The 23,869-nt window shown below is 41.2% G+C and overlaps 2 protein-coding genes across 2 annotated transcripts in view; one reads left to right on the top strand and one right to left on the bottom strand.

Annotated features, from left to right (window-relative positions):
- Positions 1 to 23,869, top strand: part of LOC136875544 (serine-rich adhesin for platelets) — a 384,543-nt gene that overhangs the window by 27,428 nt on the left and 333,246 nt on the right. The window lies entirely within an intron of this gene.
- Positions 1,413 to 23,869, bottom strand: part of LOC137501288 (uncharacterized) — a 159,362-nt gene continuing 136,905 nt past the window's right edge. Inside the window, exon 3 of the mRNA XM_068228243.1 lies at positions 1,413 to 1,622. Within this exon, the coding sequence (XP_068084344.1) occupies positions 1,413 to 1,622 (210 nt within the window). The remainder of the gene's footprint in view (positions 1,623 to 23,869) is intronic.

Below are 23,869 nucleotides of genomic sequence, written 5' to 3'. Positions count from 1 at the left end.
TAGTGTGTTTAGCTGCCACCCCGCGGAAGCCCGGGTTCGATTCCCGGCTCTGCCACGAAATTTGAAAAGTGGTACGAAGGCTGGAACGGGGTCCACTGAGCCTCGGGAGGTCAACTGAGTAGAGGTGGGTTCGATTCTCACCTCAGCCATCGTGGAAGTGGTTTTCCGTGGTTTCCCACTTCTGCTCCAGGCAAATGCCGGGATGGTACCTAACTTAAGGCCACAGCCGCTTCCTTCCCTCTTCCTTCCAATCTTCCCATCCCCCCGCAAGGCCCCTGTTCAGCATAGCAGGTGAGCCCGCCAGGACGAGGTACTGGTCATCCTCCCTAGTTGTATCCGCGACCCAGACTCTGAAGCTCCAGGACACTGCCCTTGAGGCGGTAGAGGTGGGATCCCTGGCTGAGACCGAGGGAAGAACCGACCCTGTAGGGAGATAAATAAGGAGGAGTATGCTGTAGTATGGTATTTACTGTATATTCAACCTGTGTGTTCGAGAGACTGAAGAGCTTTTAAGTCACATTCAATGTTAGTGTCCTCATGAATCGAACTCGAACTTATCGCTCGCTCAGTGTGTACATCAACTTATTCTTTTAACACAATTCACACTCGGGAGAACACTCTATGCTGAATAACCATATCAAGAGCGATCTACGGGGCAAACCACTTGGTGATGCACCAACGCGTCTTGCCAGGCATATGAAAGCTAACTGAAGGTTGTAAAGAAAGTCCTTCGGAACTCTTACGTGATACAGTATGGTTACAGTGTGTTCAAAAAGTATTCGTCTGTTTGCATTTTTGAGAAAGAAACATGTCAATAGGGGATGGGAAGACAAAAATAAGCAAATGAACGATCCACTTGAATACCACATTCGTCTATTTATCATTCTGTCTGTTAGGTCATCAGCCCAGAGGCTGGTTGGATCCCCAAATAGCACCACCAAAGGCTATGCAGTTATAGGAAAACCACAAAAACCAATGGTAATACCTAAATGAGGCGTAGGCCCTACTAGGCAAGACGAGGAGTGAGGTAGTTTGCCATTGCTTACCTCACTGGTCCAGGCAGTGCTATTGTAGCACAACTGACCCTATGAGCAACACCTTTCATGACACTCAGACACACTGGTTGTGCTCTGAATGCCATTACTCAGCACCACCCACACCCCAGTAGCTTCCATATTGTCACAGCCATGGGTGAGACTGGGACTTCAGTGAAAGCTACAATTTGCTCTGGCCTATGCCAAGAGATGGATGCAAAAGTACTGCATCCATCAAGAAATGACAGCAGGCAGTATTTATCATTACTATTACAAAAAAAAAAAAATACCAAGCGGTAACAAATAAAACAAAACGTAAAAATGCACTTTTTCACCAGATCATAAAGTATTCGTCCACACTGCACATAACAACAGAAATTAATACTTGCTAGGGTTTCCCTTTGCAGCAGTGATTGCTTGCAATCTTTGCGGCATGGAGCGGACCAAATTAGCCGTCGTGGAGGATGGAATTTTGTCCTCTTCGTCTTGCAGAGCTTGTTTCAAGTCGTTCTTGTTAGAAATTCGCCGTTTCCTGATGTTATCTTCCAGCGCTTTCCACAGGTGTTCTATTGGGTTCATATCGGGCCTCTGAGGGGGTTAATTGAGTTTTGTGGTGTTATATAATAGACATACAGTAGCTTAGTATTTAGAGCTGTGTGTTTCGGATCGTTGTCCTGTTGGAAGAATTACGTGCCATGCAGACCAAAATTTTCGGCACTAGTGTTCAAATTTGTCTTTAAAATATTTATGTACATCTTGTGATCCATTGTTCCTACTATGACATGTAATTGCTCTACACCTGCTGCACTCATGCACCCCCACACCATGAAGGAACCCCCACCGTGTTTCACTGTGGGCACAAGGTTCTGCGGCTGCATCTCCATATTTTTCTTCCGCCAAACTATTCGCCTGCCATCTGACCCAAATATGTTGTATTTGCTTTCGTCCGAAAATATTACTTTATTCCAGAAATCCTCGTCCTTAAATATATATTATTTGGCGAAAGCAAGCCGTTTCTTGCGATTCGTTGCACTCATCCAAGATTTCTTACGAGCTATCTGGCCATTATACCCAATTTATTTGCAGGTATTCCTTACTGTGTTAACACTACTTTGTGCTTTTCCTTTCCAGCTCACCAGCCAACTTCGGTGCACTAAGTCTTGGATTTTTGTTTATTATTTCTCGCGTAATAAATCTTTCGTCTTGATCGGGCAGTGCCCGAGGAAGGCCATTCCGCGGCTTGTTTTGGAATGTTATTGCTGTGCAGAAGCGATCCACCACCTACTGAATCGTTGATCGAGGTCCGCCCACTAGCTTTGCAATCGCATTAGACGATTTGCACTGATTGTGCAAGCGCAGGATGAGTTTCCTCTCTGTTACGCTCGTCTCTTTACCTTTCCGACCTATTGTACAACCTACACGTTTTCAGAGCCGTTGACAATAACAACGTGTTTGAGTGAGTTGCAGTAGGGTGACACCAGCACGAGCGCGAATCACGGGTGACGTTTCACCCCCGATCTCGCGTTTTTAAACAGCTATTCCGAGCGTAGACGAATACTTTGTGAACTAGATAATAACGGAGCTTTTACGTTTTGCTATTCTTGTCATCGCTTCGAATACATTTTTTTGTTTTTGTAATCTATTGATGTACTGACCTATGCGCCATCCAAGTAAATTTGTTTTTCGTTTATTTTCGGCTTTTCACTGTTAAAGACAGGTACAAGGATTTGATCTTCCAAGACGACAGTGGAGAATCATCAATCGGATAAGAACTGGACAAGGCAGATGTGGTTATCTGTTGTGCAAATGGGGTTGGACTAAGTCTGCAGATTGTGATTGTGGTGCCTCTTCTCAGTCAATCCTCCACATTGTTGCTGACTGCCCAATTCGAGCTTTCAAATGAACGCTAATGGACATTCAGCGCACATCGGATGAAGCAGTTGATTGGGTCAAAATGCTAGACCTAGAGTTATAGTATTGTACGGACTTGTGACTACGCACATTTACCGTGAACTATATACATGTGTGTACATAGATTCATCATACCATAAAGAAAGAAATAAATTTGCAAAACAGCAAGTAGACGAATACATTTTGGACTGACTGTATGTACAGTGGTTAAGAATATCTCAAGGAAGTATGGGAGCAAATTAAATACAGAACATTGCAAAATACGCAAATACGTGTACTTTTAAATTACACCGGGAAGAACAGTAAATTATTTTTGTATTTAAAAAAATATGGCAAAAGGAAATAAGATAAAAAGAAAACAAGCGCTAACGAAAATAATGAAAGGTAAGATGCATATTTATCCTAGAATATGTATTTTATCTGAGACTGCAGAAGATCTCGAGAAGTTGCTGAATGGTATGGATGAAGTCTTGGGTAAGGAGTACAAGATGAAAATAAATAAGTCCAAAACAAAAGTAATGGAGTGCAGTCGAACGAAGGCAGGTGATGCAGGAAATATTAGATTAGGAAATGAAGTCTTAAAGGAAGTAGATGAATATTGTTACTTGGGTAGTAAAGTAACTAACGATGGCAGAAGTAAGGAGGACATAAAATGCAGACTAGCACAAGCAAGGAAGAGCTTTCTTAAGAAAAGAAATTTGCTCACTTCAAACATTGATATCGGAATTAGAAAGATGTTTTTGAAGACTTTCGTATGGAGCGTGGCATTGTATGGAAGTGAAACATGGACGATAACTGGCTCAGAAAGAAAGATAATAGAAGCTTTTGAAATGTGGTGTTACAGAAGAATGCTGAAGGTGAGATGGATAGATCGAATCACGAATGAAGAGATACTGAATCGAATTGGTGAGAGGAGATCGATTTGGCTAAATTTGACGAGAAGAAGAGATAGAATGATAGGACACATCTTAAGACACCCAGGACTTGTTCAGTTGGTTTTTGAAGGAAGTGTAGGGGGTAAGAACGGTAGGGGTAGACCAAGGTATGAATATGACAAGCAGATTAGAGCAGATGTAGGATGCAGTAGTTACGTAGAAATGAAAAGGTTAGCACAGGATAGGGTGGCATGGAGAGCTGCATCAAACCAGTCTATGGACTGATGACTCAAACAACAACAATGTAACACTGTGTTATCTAGGACAAAAGAGAAAAAAAAGTGATTGTAACATGCGGAATGGATATAATTACTAAAAGGTTTAAATGTAATATTTAATGTAGTAATAGGTGAACAGTTGTAACAAAATTTGAATAGTTGTAACAAAGATAATCTGATGTATGTACACTCAACTGTCGATTAACCAGGATAATGTAGAGTTAAGGCTTCCCACATAAGTAAACTCGCTGTTAACTCGCAAACAGTTAAAAATAGAACAGGCGTACTGAAAGTACAGTAAAAATGATAATAAATGATACTGCTCTATTGTTTTTTTATTAACTTACCCAATACGTTGCAGTAAAATTAGCACTTAGCACAATTAATAAATGGAAAAATAAACAGCAATTTTCGTTGAAACTAATAAGGCAAAGAAAAATATTCAGACTACCTCGCTTCAAGGTCGCGCTACCCCTGCTACTATTACGACTCAGCAATATAAGCCCGCCGACCCCTTGTAAGTCTGTATTACTGTAACTCCTAACACTCGTGCATTTTTAGTGTTTTTGATATCGCGGTTAAGCCGCAACGCGGTTGATCCGATTACAGTAAATCGAGAGTTGAGTGTATCATACAAATGGATTGCAATAAATGAATGCTCTCTCCCTAGTTTCAGGTGATCCGGAACTTGGGGATGGGCGTATTCTATTCTATGCACTTTCGATGTTTGCAGATAATTCTTTCGGTCATTCTACCTTCTTGATTACAGCCTCTAATTCTGATGAAACGTTTCAATATGTTTAAACAGACCTGAAATGTAATGTCGCATGGCTTTTTAGTGCCGGGATATCCCAGTACGGGTTCGGCTCGCCAGGTGCAGGTCTTTCTATTTGACGCCCGTAGGCGACCTGCGCGTCGTGATGAGGATGAAATGATGATGAAGACAGCACATACACCCAGCCCCCGTGCCATTTGAATTAACCAATTAAGGTTAAAATCCCCGACCCGGCCGGGAATCGAATTCGCGACCCTCTAAACCGAAGGCCAGTACGCTGACCATTCAGCCAACGAGTCGGACTTTAAACAGACCTGACTGGCAGTCACTGGCCGGATTGCTTTTTACGTTGGTTCTATCCTTGGAGTCATAGAATTCCCATACCCATTGCCAGTGGCAGCTATCAATTTCACTTTATATAGATTTCAATTTATTATGTTCATAGAAGTTGGAAATATTTTACGATGCTTCGTATTCCTTTCTTATTGGATCCATGTACTGTCTGCAGTGGTACTTCACAATCTCTCAGTGTTATGTTATCGTGGGTTGGAGTGGTCATATGAAAGTAGGCGGCAGGTAGTTGTAAAGTATCTTGTGGCACAACGTACTGTACACTTATGCTGATGCTATAAATAATCTGCACAGCGTAATTACACGTTTCCTGTATTACAACATAGTCTAAGTGCTATTTATGATTACTATAATAGGCATTTTAATTTAATGTTCATGATAGTTTTGAAATAAGCATGGTGTGCTTCTCTTCATTAATATGAGCTTTCATGGCCATAAACCTTCAAAGGTATCTGTGAGTTACTGGGTCGTGTGCGCTTTTAATCGTGCCAATCTGTTGCATAGAGCAGTATGGTCCAACTGGGGGTCCGCGGACTATATCCGGTCCAAGTAGGCATGTCGCAAGTTATTGAGGTATTGTGTCAACGCGCACTTCGTGTACATATAACATCAGCCTGGTGTTAACTGAAGACCAGTGTTATTCTAATTTGCACTTTTTCACTCTCTGTACGATATTTTAGATAGCATTATATGAATCGGATTTTACAAAAACAGAACCGAATATCAGATTTGATCAGAACAGTCATAGTTCCTTGATCTGTACCTAAAGCTGTATGACTCGTGTGGGTCAGAGATACAGTAACTATACATGAGAAATAAATACCAGGTTTATTCGTGTTGGGGAAAGGATTCTAAGCACAGAACTAATCATCCTATCCCTCTCAGTGTCGTGCCTTTAACTTCCACTCCTCCAGGGGCCTTCGTAACCTATGTGGAGATGGCTTTTCATTTACGCCTGATGCAGTCCTATCTTATGAGATGAGGTTGGGTGGCGTCTGACATGTTATACTAACTGCGTGCAATCGTGATCGAGGATAGTGCATTGTGTTGTTTTGTGGTGAAGATCTAAAAGGGACAGCACTTACACCGAGTTCCAGAGACTTAGGCATTAACCATCTGTGGTTAAAATCCTGTGGTCTGTCCGGAAATCGAACCCGAAACTTTATGGGCCAAAGGCCAAACACGCTGTCACTCAGCCACGGAGCCGGGCATTTCGGAATTGAAAATTCCTTCTTTCTTAATCTGCTTACCCACCAGGGTTGGTTTTTCGCTCGGACCCAGCGAGGGATCCCACCTCTACCGCCGCAAGGGCTGTGTCCTGGAGCGTGAGACATTGGGTCGGGTGCTACAACTGGGGAGGATGACCAGTACTTCACCCAAGCGGCATCGCCTGCTACGCTGAACAGGGGCCTTGGTGAGGAATGGGAAGATTGGAAGGGATAGACAAGGAAGAGGGAAGGAAGCGGCCGCGGCCTTCAAGTTAGGTACCATCCGGGCATTTGCCTGGAGGAGAAGTGGGAATCGAACACACCTCTACTCAGTTGACCTCCCGAGGCTGAGTGGACCCCGTTCAAGCCCTCGTACCACTTTTCAAAATTCGTGGCAGAGCCGGGAATCGAACCCGAGCCTCTGGGGGTGGCAGCTAATCACACTAACCACTTCACCAAAGGGGCGGACGGAATTGAAAATTACTCGTATTTATTTACTCCGGTTCGCGAACTTATTTCTAATCTTACCATCTGACAGCAACCTTGAAAACAGTTGACCACCCTAGCGTTGAGTATCGACGGTGAGTTTCCTTGCATATTTTTACTGTTTGGTGTAAAAATCTAAAGTTGAAATATATTTTTCTAGTGGTTAAACATCGCTCTAACGATGGAATACGGTATGTAAGGACGAGGTTTGGAAAGGAAGCTGCCGTGGCCTTTATTAAGGTGCAGCACCAAGATTCTTCCTGATGTAAAAAATGGGAAACCATGGAAAACCATCGTCAGGGCTGCTGATTGTGCGGGTGGATTTGAACAAGCATCTTCCAAATGCAACATTTTGGCTACGCGGCCCATATCACGCAGTAAACTACTGTGTATTTTAAATCTGATGACGATGATGATCATGATGTTTGTTGTTTAAAGTGACCTAACACCTAGGTTATCGGCCCCTGTTTTAAATCTATGTGACAGTCTGTTGTATTGAGGTATTTACGCTGGTGTATTTGTTTGAACTTCAATCCAGAGTGCCGGGCTGAATGGCTCAGACGGTTGAGGTGCTGGCTTTCTGACTCCAACTTGGCAGGTTCGATCCTGGCTCAGTCCGGTGGTATTTGAACGTGCTGAAATACGCCAACCCCGTATCGATAGATTTACTGGCACGTAAAAGAACTCATGCGGGACAAAATTACGGCACATCGGCGTCTCAGAATACCGTAAAAATGGTTAGTGGGACGTAAAACCAATAACTTTTTTTCAAGTTGCTTTACGTTGCACCGACGATGGGATGGGAAAGGGCAAGACGTGAGAAGGAAGCGGTCGTGGCCTTAATTAAGGCACAGTCCCAGCATTTTCCTGGTGTGGAAATGGGAAACCACGCAAAACCGTCTTCAGGGCTGCCGACAGTGGGGTTTAAACCCACTATCACCCGAATGCAAGCTCACAGCTTCGCGCTCCTAACCGTTCTGCCAACTCGCTCGATAAGCATGATTATTATTATTATTATTATTATTATTATTATTATTATTATTATTATCATTATACATACATACATACATACATTATCATTATAGACTGTTATGCCTTTCAGCGTTCAGTCTGCAAGCCTCTGAGAATTTACTAAACGTCGCCACAATCCTCGATTTGCAACTAGTGTTGTGGCCTCATTTAGTTCTATACCTCTCATCTTTAAATCATTAGAAACCGAGTCTAACCATCGTCGTCTTGGTCTCTCTCTACTTCTCTTACCCTCCATAACAGATTCCATTATTCTCCTAGGTAACCTATCCTCCTCCATTCGCATCACATGACCCCACCACCGAAGCCGGTTTATGCGTACAGCTTCATCCATCGAGTTCAATCCTAAATTAGCCTTTATCTCCTCATTCCGAGTACCCTCCTGCCATTGTTCCCACCTGTTTGTACCAACAATCATTCTTGCTACCTTCATGTCTGTTACTTCTAACTTATGAATAAGATATCCTGAGTCCACCCAGCTTTCGCTCCCGTAAACCAAAGTTGGTCTGAAAACAGACCGATGTAAAGATAGTTTCGTCTGGGAGCTGACTTCCTTCTTACAGAATACTGCTGATCGCAACTGCGAGCTCACTGCATTAGCTTTACTACACCTTGATTCAATCTCACTTACTATATTACCACCTGGGAGAACACACAACCTACATACTTGAAATTATCGACCTGTTCTAGTTTTGTATCACCAATCTGACATTCAATTCTGTTGAATTTCTTACCTACCGACATCATTTTAGTCTTCGAGAGGCTAATTTTCATACCATACTCATTGCACCTATTTTCAAGTTCCAAGATATTAGACTGCAGGCTTTCGGCACAGTCTGCCATTAAGACCAAGTCGTCAGCATAGGCCAAACTGCTCACTACATTTCCACCTAACTGAATCCCTCCCTGCCATTTTATACCTTTCAGCAGATGATCCATGTAAACTACGAACAGCAAAGGTGAAAGATTACAGCCTTGTCTAACTCCTGTAAGTACCCTGAACCAAGAACTCATTCTACCATCAATTCTCACTGAAGCCCAATTGTCAACATAAATGCCTTTGATTGATTTTAATAATCTACCTTTAATTCCATAGTCCCCCAGTATGGCGAATATCTTTTCCCTCGGTACCCTGTCATATGCTTTCTCTAGATCTACGAAACATAAACACAACTGCCTATTCCTCTCGTAGCATTTTTCAATTACCTGGCGCATACTGAAAATCTGATCCTGACAGCCTCTCTGTGGTCTGAAACCACACTGGTTTTCATCCAACTTCCTCTCAACGACTGATCGCACCCTTCCTTCCACGATGCCAGTGAATACTTTGCCTGGTATACTAATCAATGAGATACCTCGATAGTTGTTGCAATCCTTCCTGTTCCCTTGCTTATAGACAGGTGCAATTACTGCTTTTGTCCAATCTGAAGGTACCTTACCAACACTCCACGCTAATTTTACTACTCTATGAAGGCATTTCATCCCTGCCTTCCCACTATACTTCACCATTTCAGGTCTAATTTCATCTATTGCTGCTGCCTTATGACAATGGAGTTTATTTACCATCCTTTCCACTTCCTCGAGCATAATTTCACCAACATCATTTTCCTCCTCCCCATGAGCTTGGCTGTTTGCAACACCACCATGATGATTTCCTTTTACATTGAGAAGATGTTCAAAATATTCCCTCCACCTCTCCAGTGATTCCCTGGGATCTATTATGAGTTCACCTGAATTACTCAAAACACTGTTCATTTCCCTTTTCCCTCCCTTCCTAAGATTTTTTATTACTGTCCAGAAAGGTTTCCCTGCTGCTTGACCTAGCCTTTCCAGGTTATTACCAAAATCTTCCCATGACTTCTTTTTGGATTCAACAACTATTTGTTTCGCTCTGTTTCTTTCATCTACGTACCAATCCCTGTCTGCCTCGGCCCTTGTTTGGAGCCATTTCTGATAAGCTTTCTTTTTACGTTTACAGGCTGCTCTCACTTCATCATTCCACCAAGATGTTCGCCTTTTCCCATCTTTACACACAGTTGTTCCTAGGCATTCCCTTGTTGTTTCTACTACAGCATCCCTGTATGCCACCCATTCACTTTCTATATCCTGAACCTGCTTACTGTCTACTGTTCGAAACTTCTCACTGATCATATCAATGTACTTCTGTCTAATTTCCTCGTCCTGGAGATTTTCTACCCTTATTCGTTTGCAGACAGATATCACTTTCTCTACCTTAGGCCTAGAGATTCTTAGTTCACTACAGATCAGATAGTGGTCTGTATCATCGAAAAATCCGCGGAAAAACTCGTACATTCCTAACAGATTTCCTGAATTCAAAGTCTGTTAAGATATAGTCTATTATGGATCTGGTACCCCTAGCCTCCCGTGTGTAGCGGTGAATAGCCTTATGCTTGAAGAATGTATTCGTAACAGCTAAACCCATACTAACACAGAAGTCCAGCAAACGCTTCCCATTCCCATTAGCTTCCATATCTTCCCCACATTTACCAATCACCCTTTCGTATCCTTCAGTTTTATTCCCAACTCTCGCATTGAAATCGCCCATTAGCACTATTCTATCCTTGCTGTTGACCCTGACCACGATGTCACTCAATGCTTCATAAAACTTGTCAACTTCATCCTCATTTGCACCCTCACATGGTGAATACACGGACACAATCCTTGTCCTAATTCCTCCCACTGACAGATCTACCCACATCATTCGCTCATTTACGTGCCTAACAGAAACTATGTTGCGTGCAATGGTATTCCTGATTATTATTATTATTATTATTATTATTATTATTATTATTATTATTATTATTATTATTATAGAATCCATGACTGAGTGAATTGCACTGTCGATTAAATTAAATATTATTTCAACATTTGAATGGAAGGTATCTTGAGAAATACTGGCAAAAATCCGTTCCCAGAATGGCATTTTTCAAATTATTTTGCAATGTGGGATCAAGAAATGCTCAACTCTGATTTTTCTCTGTCACATGATTAGTTCATAGCACATTCAGTCCTGGTGGTGATATATCAAACACACAACATGGAAAAGTAGAAGCACGTGAGGGTATAAGAAGTCTTAACAACTGTCGCTGATTCACACCCAGTACTTCTGCAGATGTCTTGAAGCATTCTTGAACAACTCTGTCATCGGACAAACCTGAGTAAGTATGACACAGTTTTAAATTAAATTTCTTTAATAAGACTGGCAAGTAATTCAAAATTTAGAAGTTTCAATTACGTGTATCCACAGCCCGAATCTTGGCTGGATCTCCGTCAATTCACCATCAGCTGTCATAGAAAGCCGACGCATCGCTGAAGAGGTGTACTAGAAAACGCGGGGTAGTTTGGTAGTTCCCTTTACCTTCCACTCCTAGTCAGAAATCAATTTCTTATGCTCACCAACCGACTCTATGAACAGCACCTTCACGCCAGTTTTCACAGGGACTGGCTATAGAAAATATGGCAGTGGCATTTCGTGGTCTTTTCAAATGGGTGGACAACATTTCTCCCTTTCATGCTCACGCTCTCTCTCTCTCTCTCTCTCTCTCTCTCTCTCTGTCTGTCTCTGTCATACACAAATACGCACAGAAACAGAATAGCCGTTGACACTCTCCATCTAATGGTTTAGACCTCAAGGTGATGAATTATGTCCAACGTAAGGTCCATTTTGATGGCAAATTTATGTATTACGGAGACGAGGGAGAAGAACACAGGTAGCAAGGTCTCTGTGCCATAAGACACCTTTCACTCAGTTGGCTTGGTCTAATAAGTGCGAAGACTCAACCTATACTCGTAATATTAAAAGAAGCGTTTTGACTGATAGGGCTAGAGGGAGGAGCATTTCACGTTATTGCCACATTCTTGCATTCGTTTCTCCTTCGCTTTGCTTCCAGCTGAATTGTTCCTTCGTTCAGACCGCTGTGTTCTGTTGTACGTAACTTAGAAGTGAGAGGTTTGGCAACTCCAAGCAACACGAGCCGACCAGCAAGCTTATCTCCATGGCAACCGCAATGGGTCCACCCGGGTTTCCATGGTAACCGTAGCCCCTACTCCCTTCTACCCACCCAGTCAGGCAGTAAACGGACCTCCGTCTAAGAAGTGTCAGAACTGCTCTTTCTGTTTTACGACTATAACTGGAGGTGAGTAATTAGGGTCTCCAGGAAGTAAAATGAAATGACGTATGGCTTTTAGTGCCGGGAATGTCCGAGGACATGTTCGACTCGCCAGGTGCAGATCGTTTGATTTGACTCCCGTAGGTGACCTGCGCGTCGTGATGAGGATGAAATGATGATGAAGACGACACATACAACCAGCCCCCTTGCCAGCGAAATTAACCAATGATGGTTAAAATTCCCGACCCTGCCGGGAATCGAACCCGGGACCCCTTCGACCAAAGGCCAGCATGCTAACCATTTAGCCCTGGAGCCGGACTCTCCAGGAAGTGCTCCATCCTGACGTTAGCTAGTGGTGGTGAAAGTTCCTCGGACTGTGTAGAGGTTTCCTACACCACCCACTGCAACTTGCAAAAGTGCATGTGCAAGACCTATTGCAATTCATAGTCTTGTCTCCAAATGCCCTTTAGGAGACTGTCTTTCCCCCTGCTTTCCTGTAGCAGTTTCCATTCCACAAACTCATAGGACCGCTCTCAGCATCCCAATATTGCGATTCTTTCAGGAAACATGGTCGTGAGAGGTGACAGCAGTGGGGACAGCGCGCGCAAATTGTAAGCTTGTATTTTCTTGAATGTTCATTAATTAAAAATAAGTGCCACGCATGTTAACCAATTCGGGTGTGTAGTTGCGAGTGTGCGAATAGCCAGGAACTGCCACTAACAAATGATATTACTGGTGCAGCGCAGACATGTGTCTCTCTAAGTATGAACGTCAAATGTAAGTCTGACATAGATTGATGAGTGTAACGAACTTGTTCTAACATGTACGTAGGAGATGTAGTGCATTGTGGAATCTATCAATCTACTGATCTGTTCGAGCTAATAGAATCTGTTCTTTTCGGTTGCCGTTATTTATTCTGTCATTATAGCGGTGACGGTTAACCTGATGTGAAATACATCTGATAGGCGACGTGTTTCATTTTATTATTTTCATTTAGTTGACTCCCAGGGGAACCGTTCTTTTCTCATCGTACAGAATTTAGTAATTCATCTTTCCTCCCTCAATCTAATCGTATGTCCCCACCATCTCGCTTCTATATTCATAAACCTCAATCCAAGCTGCCTCCCTGGACCCTGGGCTAGCACATCGGTTTCGTGTCCGATTCGTGTAGGTTCAGTTCCCACCTCTGTTATCGAGGTTTTAGATTTCGATAGAAGTTTCGAATGAAATGTGATTATTAGGACCCAAATTTCTATGACATGCCATATTTTTTATCCTGGTTTCTTCTTACAAGCTGGATCTGATAGCTGGTTCGGGGTTCAGTCAGCTTACGTGAGAACAGCTGAGGAACTATCTAACGCTGAGATAGTGGCCTCGGTCTAAAAAGGCAGAATAACGGATGAGAGGATTCGTTACGTTGATCACGCATAACCTCGTAACTGCAGGCCTTCGGACTGAGCAGCGATCGCTTGGTAGTCCAAGGCTCATCAGGGACATAGCGCCATGGGGTTTTATGGTTTGTTTACTGAAATTGTTTTAGCCTTTCTCCAAGTGTAGTACATTTTGTGCCGAAAAATGCTAAGTGATTTTATTTGTGTTTTGTTATTTTGGATTTTCTTTCCTTCGAAATAATTTCTAGTTAAATGAAGTTTAAAATAACGTGTTTTGTAACCAGGAAGTTGTCAAAATAGAAAGGACAAACGAATGTTAAGAATAAGGCCAGTTTGCTGCTGATCGCCCTCACCTATACACCTCTCCAACCTTCCGTTCTCCTCCTCCTCCTCCTCCTACTCCGTCTCCTCCTCCTCCTGAATTTGGATATGATTTGAGCCAGTGTGGCTTGTCTATTACCACGGGCAATTATAGTCAAAACTGCTAATCGCGCGATCATTAAGTATCCTTGGTCGGCCACCGCTCTGCTCACTGTGGACGATAGTGCCTTCCATGAAGTATTCCCGATACACACGTGTCACCGTCGTCCAGACAACTTCTACAGTGAAATGTTCCATCCATCTGGCCCCCGCTATCATGACCCTTTCGAAAGACTATAATTCACGTCGCCTTGCCACGACCAGCACAGGCTGCGTTTACACTCATTCTCGAGGTGTTAGATCATACCTGATACACGTCTGGGCACTTCAGAGACGTCATGGTGCGGTGGCGCCACCGACTATTTCCTATAAATACTGCTATCCCGTGATTTTTGCCATGTCAGTGTATGTTTCAATGTATGCTGTTAAAGGTCATTATTTAAGACTTCTAGCTATCTCTGCTGTTGGCGACAATGAGTACGGTACCCTTTTCTAAGAATAGTTAAAGCTTCCGTTTGGCCTTCATGACGGACAGTGACATTGAGTGCAAGGTCTGTTATTGTCATGCCTCCACTCAGTTTGTACGTGGCTTTTTTAAGTGTACACATTTTCTTTACAATTGTGTTTCATTCTTTAAGGGATTTAATTTTAAAGTTTACTTCGGGTTGTTTCTAGAAGGTCCATTCTACTTTGAATGGTAAGAAAAAAAAACTCAACTACGAACAACCGACGTTTTCTTTCAGAGTGGACTAATAGACTAAGTATGTATTTGTATTATCAAATCACACATCGCGGGGAAAAACATGTCTTTTTTATATTTTAATTTTTGTAGTAATCTCCTAAGAACAATGCTCTCTCTCCTTTGAAACAAACAAGATAAGTCATTTCTTCGTAATACTGAAGAAATAGTCAAGTTTTACTTCCAGAATGTTCAAGAATACAAAACAGTCACCGGTAAGAACCAGATAAGTTGAATTCTGAATATTGTTAATAAAAATGCTATCAACCAGATAAGTCAGTTTTCTTATATGTAATACATTTTCTATGGTTATTTTGGACGTGGACATTATTGTTCTGTAAATGATTTATTGGCAGTGAATTTACACAGCTGCTTCTGTTAAAAAGAACTATTAAATCTTACTAACAATGCACAAATGTGACTTACACACTTTGGTTTTTACTGGTACACATAATATAGGACAAGACGGTTTCATTCACGATCAAAAGCAGATACTTCATTCATTTTTTGAATTAAACGAAATCTCACCAAGTCCATTATTTAAAAAGCTGCTTCATATAACGGAGAATGGTTTGACAACATTTGGTGAATCGGTGATTTCGTACTTTTTAAAAACAAAAAACAAAAAAGAATGCTTCATCTAAGAACTTTAATTTTTTGACTTATCGTGTTATTCCCTGGGACGTGTGAAATATTCTACACTCAGTTTTGGATTGATATTGATTCAAATTTGTTTCCCAAATGTGGAGAAACCTTAGTTGTTTTTAATAATTATGTTCATGACTGTGCATATGTGTGAAAAATGCAACACGCGGATCTCCCTCGGAGAGGGTTTGCTCTTGAGATCTCTTGTACGCCGTTTGCCAACTTAGTAAGAGATGAAAAGTGCCACTTCTCATTTGAATACGTCATTTCATGTGCATACTTTGTAAATTATGCATTTTTACAGTTTTTTCAGGCAAAGTCAATAGAATTGCATGCTTGTTCTTCTTTCGTTTTGGCTGACTACGGACCACGTTAATTCGAATTCAGCTTCGTCCGTTTCTGGACTCTAGTCCTCGCCCAGTACTCCATCCTTTCACTCTGCAATCTCCTTTCTTCTGTCCACGGCGCTTCGGTACGGGATCTAACGTTTTCTTGAAGCCTCTTGGTGGCTATTTATATACCATATTATTTCTATTAATATCACCTGATATAAAAAAAGAAATCACTCCCTTGTAATTTGTAATTTTCGAAGTGATCCGATGAGGAAAGTAATTTAATATCCTTGCTGTAGAGCATGTGTGGGATTTTTACTGGTTAATGGTTCTTGACCATTCTTGCGCATTCTTCATTCTTCCGTCGCTCTTTTATATCGTTTACCTGAATAACAGGCAGTGGGAGACAGCGTCAGATTTGTTGAAATAATTGTGGCGCTGAGATAAAAAACGGGACATGTCACTGAACAGTATTTTTGAGATATATCAATTTTTGTATATAACTCTGTATAATAATATGCCTACACCTTATAGTTAACCATATATGTTCATTTGGAAGATTGAAGTCATATATCAAAATATAGAAAATGGCTGACCAGTCCCGTTTTTAATTTAAACAACACTCATTTCAACAAAAATAAAGTGTAACTCAAAACTTCGTTCAGTTTTATAACAAAATGTGTTTTTAATCACTTAAGCATATTCCAAATAAGCGTATAAACATGCGTGATATAACACGACATACATATCAAAATCGACTCTGTCATGGAAAGACAAGTCAATAACCTGTCAGTATTTTGGCTCGTAACATGGAAGGGATATTACAAAAGGATGTTCTTACTAAACAACCCGGATTATTTAGTCATACAATTATGTTCATATTTGATTTGAACGCCAGATTTCACTCCAGATCACTCTCCCAAACTTCACTGTCGCACGACATGAAATGTCAACACTGGTTTAGACAAGGACTGAACGAGTCCCATTTTAGCATCAATAGATGGGGAATCATATAAAGATAAGAACCAGAGTATAAACTCATATTATACCACCAAAATGATGACTAGTCCCGTTTTTAATCTCAGCGCCTCAATTGCAAATATGAATGAAATATTGTCTGTTTGTGTCTCCATCTTCCAGTTCGTTACGAACTAAGTGGTGTTTGCTGGCTTTGTGGATTGCTTATGAAGTGTTTAGGGTTTTGCTTGTAAGCATGCTGTGCAGCATCTTCGCGAGGTATATGAAATTCATGGAAACACACCGCCTCTTGATAGAGACGAGTGTACATCTACATGTATGGGAATAGTCCATCCTTTTATTTCGTTTAGAAGCCACGACGGTCATACATACACCGTTTCCATCCTGTCACATAATTCTCCTGTAATCACATCTCGACAGAAGTATGTTCCAGAGCAAGCTCTGATGATAATCATGTCTGGTTACAGAAATATTTCTTAGAAGTAATCTCAAGGTTTCCTGGAAGTGTAACGAGCTCTGATATCTTGTTCTAGCTGTTTCATGTCCGTATGTCGTTCTCACGGTTGTATGTGAGAATGCAGATGATCAAGTCTCACTGTCCGTTCATACACCCATACTGTGGTGGAGACCTCGGTTTTTTAGATGCTAAAATTTTTATTTTAGGTGCCTAAAAGAGGTTCTTGAATGTGAAAAAATAGGTTATACAAATATAATTTAGGCAGCTTGAATTTTACGTATTTTAATACACATTTATCACTTAAAATACCATGTTTATTTTGCTAAATTGGTAATGACACTTAAGGGGAAAATATAAAATAAATTTCACTCACCTCTCTGCTATAAACTTCACAGAATATAATTTTACCATCCGATGTGAAGTGTAATGCCTGTTGCCCACGGTAAAATTTTCTGTCAGATTTATTGTATAATAATTTAATTTTATAAAATATCTGTTGCTCACGGTCAAATTCAAGTTTTATAAAACCTTTCATAAAACTTTTCATAAAATAGGACATGTTCTATTCCGTAAAATTGATTTTACGAAACGGACCAATCAGCGAAGTTGACATCACGATGATGCTAGCGCTACGTCGTGAGAAGATTGCGAAGCTCGATTGTAAACAAACACTTCTTTCTAAAATGGCAGGATCCGGGTGGACTAAGGAAGCTGTTAGTGTTTTACTGACGAATGCCCGAAATATCCTTGTTTGTACAAAGTTAAAACGCCACTTTACCACAGCAGAAATGCAAGAAGAGAGGTAAAAAACACAATCGCCGAATTGCTATATGAATGCTGGTCTTCTAACCTCAAATAATTTTCGACCAAGGACAGCAATCCTCTACCGTCTTCTCTTCTTTTGATCCATTCCCGAGTCCAGCATTTCCTAGCATTTTTTACTTCCTTTTTACCACTGTACAACATATAACTGCAGCTAAAGCAGGAAGTTTTGCTTTGTTTGTTGGAGCCATTGTAAGTTGAACAGCTGATTCTTGGTTTAAAAGTTTATCGATAGATGACAGCACATACACATCGTAGTTCAGAAGTAAGTTCATAGATGGCCATCCTGATGTTTCCACGGATTTCATAAAATCATTTTACCGTGAGCAACACAACTTGTTTTCACCAAATTTTTATAAAATTAATTGTACGACAAATTTTACGAAACATTTTACCGTGAGCAATAGGCATAACATTTTAGACGACTTTGTCAGTGGACACTCGTGACAGTCTACAGGCATGTACTTCGGGACGTCCTAAAGGATTTCCGGAGAGTATGGTTTATGTGTGGTTTACAGCCTCCGTTTTTAGGATTTTTGTTTGAAAGTATTTCACGAATATACTGTTCAAGATACTTAAAACGAATCGTCAAATATTTTACTTTCTCGGAGTAAATTAAACGCACTTTTAATCGAATTAGGGATTTTAAAAATAGCTATTTTAGTAATATAGGCAAACATACTAGCAGAAATGGGCAAAAGTATGCAGAGAATGATCAACATATTAGCAGAAACTTTAGGCAAATGGACCCTCAATATTAATGCAAAGGAAAACAAAAACATGACAATATGGTAATCCAAGAAAACACCTGTAACACACATCAAAATTGGCCTTAATGAAATAGAACAAGTGAAACAGTTTTGCTACCTAGGAACAATAATCGCGAGTGATAATCGGAGTATATCGGAAGTCACAAAAAGGATAGTAGTGGCAAAGAGAGCCTACCAAGATAAAATGCATCTGCTGACCAACAAACATATAGATATTCAAACTCGGAAGGACTTTGCAAAAGCCTTTCTATTGAGCGTGCTTCTGTACGGTTGCGAAAGCTGGACATTAGGAGATCAGGAACAGAAAAGACTAGAGTCAATTGAAATGTGGATCTGGAGGGGAATATAGAGGATAAGTTGGACTGAAATGAAAAGCAATACCGAAGTCCTTTGAGAGATAGGAGAAAAACGGAGTCTGTTAACTGAAAGTTATTGGTCACATTCTCCGGCATGAAGAGTTCCTTTGTAATGTCACTGAAGAAAGACTTGCAAGGAAAGGGGGAAGATGACGACCCAGAGTGTCCTATTTCAAGAACCTGCTTCAGAGAATGAACTGCAAGACCTACGCCGAGTTGAAAAGACTGGCTCAAGATAGACATCTATGGCTGCGGCGACAAGACTTAGCCTTTAGAATATGATGATGATGATGATGATGATGGTGATGATGATGATGATGTTTTAACGTCAATTTAGACATTTTAGGCACTATTGGACCACAGTTTTTAACGTTATTGTTACGATGTTTTGTGGACCGGCAGAGGTGAAAGGTGCTGGGATGAATAGGTCTTAACTTACGAAATTAAAGTTAATTTCAAATTTAACAAAGGTTATATTTTCTTTTCAAAATCAAGAAATAACAAGAATGACAGGTACTCAGTAGCATATCAACAAATTAAGAATGTACAATTGCAATTTGTTAATGGATTTGGGCTTCGAGCCCCCAGACACGCAATCCTTGAGCAATGAGCCCAACTTTACGTATGAACAAGGTTCAACAAAGGGGCAGAAAACCCCAATCATGCCAAGGAGCACTAGCTCCCAATTACCCAGTTAAGCCTGCTCGAGGCACACAAAAACCAAATTTAAGAAAGAGCAACCCGCTCTTAAAGTTCAAGCCTATTCAAAGGCCACACCAAACTCCACCTTTAAGCTGCTCTCCAGGCACATAAGAACAGGGGTAAAAATACCCAACCTACTGAGGCATGTTCAGTAAAGAAATAGGACAATTACATGGCCCCAAAATACCAACTTGAATGGAGGCGTAACTTGCACTAATACACTTTATTAAAACCTATTTTGGCACTAGGCCTCTTATGCAAGGGCTAATCCCATACTACGGAGGTGACACGATAGGAAAACTTTATTACATTACGAAGAGAAGGGAAACTGTTATGAAAACGTAGTCACCTCAAAACAATATGATTGGGAGCTCGAGAGGGTTAGGCACTCTCTATCCCAATTTGTAGTTAAAGAGACAGAATTTATACCAAGTGTCTTTTACATTTTAAAGGGCAGTTACATGATAAAAGTTTCGAACCTGCCCCGCGGGTTAAACTGCTGAGCTAGCGAGCAAAGAAGTTATTAAAAGGCCATTACCTGATGGATGAACTGCTGCCCGAAGAAAGAGGCGCTTCCCGCCCCCTGCTACATAATCGCACTAGGCTAGATGTTACTGAAGTGGCCCGGAGACCAGAAAATCAGCAGTTTAAATACCCTCGTGGAACATTCGAGACCTTTCAAGAATGAGAACCCACACCCCCCTCCATTTTATTGGTTAGCTTAAAGCAACATCTCCATATCGGAGAAGACATACGTTATTGGTCAAAATTTAATTAGAGAAATTCAGGATTGGCTAAATTCAAAACAAGTAGAAAGAGAAGGGTTATACTGCCAACCCAAAAAATAACTGAAAGAAATTTAACAAAGAACAAACTTATGACTACAAAATTTCTTCAAAAAAAGTTCCTTCACTTCGCACTAGGGTGCACAATTGTAGTTCTTAAGTAGTGCCATCTAGAAGAGAATGTTCACACTTCTTACTACAGAGCAAACAAATATAAATCGAAAAAGACACAGTTCAGAACTTTTCAAAATTTACAATAGCGACATCTTCTGAGAAACTTTAGAATTAACATGGTTGTTAAAGTTCAGGCTTCCTCCAGTAGAGGAGTTTCAACTGGCGCAATGTTTGAATTAGCGGCGTGGAGGTGTACCGCCCGGTACAGTTATAATTACATTAAACGTGTAAATACAACTTCATTGTTATTTATCTCTAAAGGAACAAAATATGCTTTTGCCTAAAATCTGAGGTCTAGTTATCATGGTACTTATGACTAAAATTACTACACATAGAAGCAGTGTGTTTTACTATCCACTAAATTTATTAAACTACAATTATTTATTTACAAGTTCACTCGCGTTTGAGTTCTCCACTCGGCATAGTTTTTCTTTACTATTACATCCTCTCGGTGGCGTGTCGAACTCCTGTGTCGCTGTGGCTCCACAACAGTTCACAACTAACAAGGCTCGTTAAAATCCACGTAGCCGTCTAACGGACTCAATCCCGATAATGACTCGTCACAGACTCGCGACCGTCTCGTAACTGCTTACTTTCTCTCGCGACTGACGCACACAAGACTGTTTCTAGTCCTGCAGGAAATTCTCTCAGTTTCCACTTCCAGATCATTCTAGGTGTATTCTTCATTGTTACTGAACTGCCAGCTTCTTTTAGGGGTTTCCTTATCGTGATCCTGCTGCTTTTCTTGCTGCTAGTCCGCCCAAATTGTCGCTGCTCCGCTAGTATAGTTGTCATCCACCAGCACCGCACACTCTCCTCCTTCATTGTCACGGTATATACTGTGCATGCATCGGTTGAAATCTAACTCGTTTACCGAGCTCGATAGCTGCAGTCGTTTAAGTGCGTTCGATCCCCATTGTCGGCAGCCCTGAAGATGGTTTCCGTGGTTTCCCATTTTCTCACCAGGCAAATGCTGGGGCTGTAGCCTAATTAAGGCCACGGCCACTTCCTTCCCATTCCTAGCCCTTTCCTCTCCCATCGTCGCCATAAAAGCTATCTGTGTCGGTGCGACGTAAAGCAACTTGCAAAAAAAAAAAAAAAAAATCTAAATCGTTTGTAAACTTCCTGTTGACGGGCTGAATGGCTCAGACTATAGAAGCCTAAGATGGCGGGTACTATCCCTGCTCATACCGGTGGTATTTGAAGATCCTCAAATACGCCCGTCTCTGCCAGTAGATTTACTGGCACGTAAAAATACCCCTGGGGAACAAAATTCTGACACTTCGGCGTCTCTGAATATTAATAATAATAATAATAATAATAATAATAATAATAATAATAATAATCTACTACTTTTCCCACACCTGTGGAGTCGCGGGTGTGAACTGTGTAGCACATGTGGATTTGATCCTGTTTAATGAACGGATGCCCTGCCTGACGCCAGCCCTATGTTGAGGGATACACTATAATCACTATTGCATGTTTCCGTGATGGTTGGTAGTGTGGTATGTTGTCTGAATATGAAGAGGAGAGTGTTGGGGCAAACACAAACACCCAGTCCTCGATTCAAAATAATTAGTCAGACTCAAATAAAGTCCCCAACCCGGCCGGGAATAGAACCCGGAACCCTCTGAACCGAGGATCTCAACGCTGACCATTCAGCCAAGGTAACGGAATAATAATAATAATAAGAAGAAGAAGAAGAAGAAGAAGAAAAGAAAGAAAAGAAAACCCCATGGCTATACAGCCTTGATGGGCCTTGACCAGTCAAGAGACTGCTGTTCAACCCGAGGGCCTGCAGATTACAAGGTCTGCATGACGAATCCTCTTGGTGTTGCTTTAAAGGTGAATTAAAACCTCAGAGAGGAGAGAGACTAAGCGAAAGGTACGTAAGTTCTTTCAGTTTCACAGCCAGCTTGCTCCTCACCCAATAAAATGTGATGTTCTTATTAACACGTTCCCTGCGGCAGTGAATTTTTATGACTTAATTTTACCTCGTATCTGCCCACCGGTGACCAGGTGCTGCTTTTAGTTATTATCAGTTCGGGTCACCGATGACCTGACGAATTGGACTTTGGTTAGTCCGTACTATGAAACGCTAGAGCACTTATTGTGTGCGTTATTGTTGAGGAGACATTCCGATGTATTTACCTCTGCGACAATTTTCCGATTCAACATGTGCATGGCGCAGAAATGACCCCGGAAGCAAATGCTAGTTTGTCATCCATTGATCTGTTTTTATAATATATTTAATAGCGCACAAATGTGCATTAAAATACATTAATCTTTCGCATATTCTAGTAAAGATTTTGTTCTTTTGTTGCACTTGCTGAAGTGATAGCGATCGCAATGTTTGTCACACAACATACACACACAATGTAGAGATGGTTCATGGAAGCCTGATCGCCGGCATAGACGATGGTGAAACCCATGTACCGCCAGCCTATTCAAAGCACTTCTCATGCCATTATTTGGACCGGTCCAGCTGCGGTCAATCATAGCATCAGTTGAGTAAAAGTCCAGGCTGATTTCTGCTTGTTTCCTCTTTCGCTCTTGGAGAACTTCCTTTTCTTGCTGCGTATGTGGAAGCTGCATTCTCATTTTCAAATCTTCGAGTAAAAACGTTTCCTTGGATAATTCATACGCAAGTCGTGATGGTGACATTTTGGAGATGCCCAGTGTTCGTTTCAGAAATCTGGCCTTTACATTTTCAATAGTCCGAAGGTCGGACACCGTTAGTCTTTCCCAAATAAGTTCCATACCATATGTGAGAACTGGGAGGACCTTGGCGTAAAATAAGGCCATGGCTGTGTCTAGCGATAGTCTACTCGGGTTTGTAATGTCATATATGCTTCTGATGGCAGCTAAAGATTGATCTGTTTTTATGGGAATATGATAGGGCTATGTTAATTAAATAGGGTCATTATCAAGTACTGAAGAGAAATCACCGTCACTTCCATCTTTTTGTTCTAGATAATGAGCAGTTCCTCCGGGATCCAATGCCGTTCTAAGCCTATTTCCTTTTCGTTCCACCGGTGTGTCAGAATGTGAAGGCTCCGTGCCTAAAAGAAGGATGTGAACTTGCTTGTAAATATTATCTGCGGAAGATAATAAACATACTAATAAATACTCCAATAAATAAAAGTCTCAAAACTTGTATTCGCTTACCTGAGAGCAATGTAGAAAGGAATTGGTTGCACGAGATGTCAAAAGGGTGGTAC

The sequence above is a fragment of the Anabrus simplex genome, chromosome 6, assembly GCF_040414725.1.
Source record: "Anabrus simplex isolate iqAnaSimp1 chromosome 6, ASM4041472v1, whole genome shotgun sequence".
NCBI classification, from domain to species: Eukaryota; Metazoa; Arthropoda; class Insecta; order Orthoptera; family Tettigoniidae; genus Anabrus; species Anabrus simplex.
The sequence above is the reverse complement of the archived record's forward strand: the minus strand, read 5'-3'. Positions and strand labels throughout refer to the sequence as shown.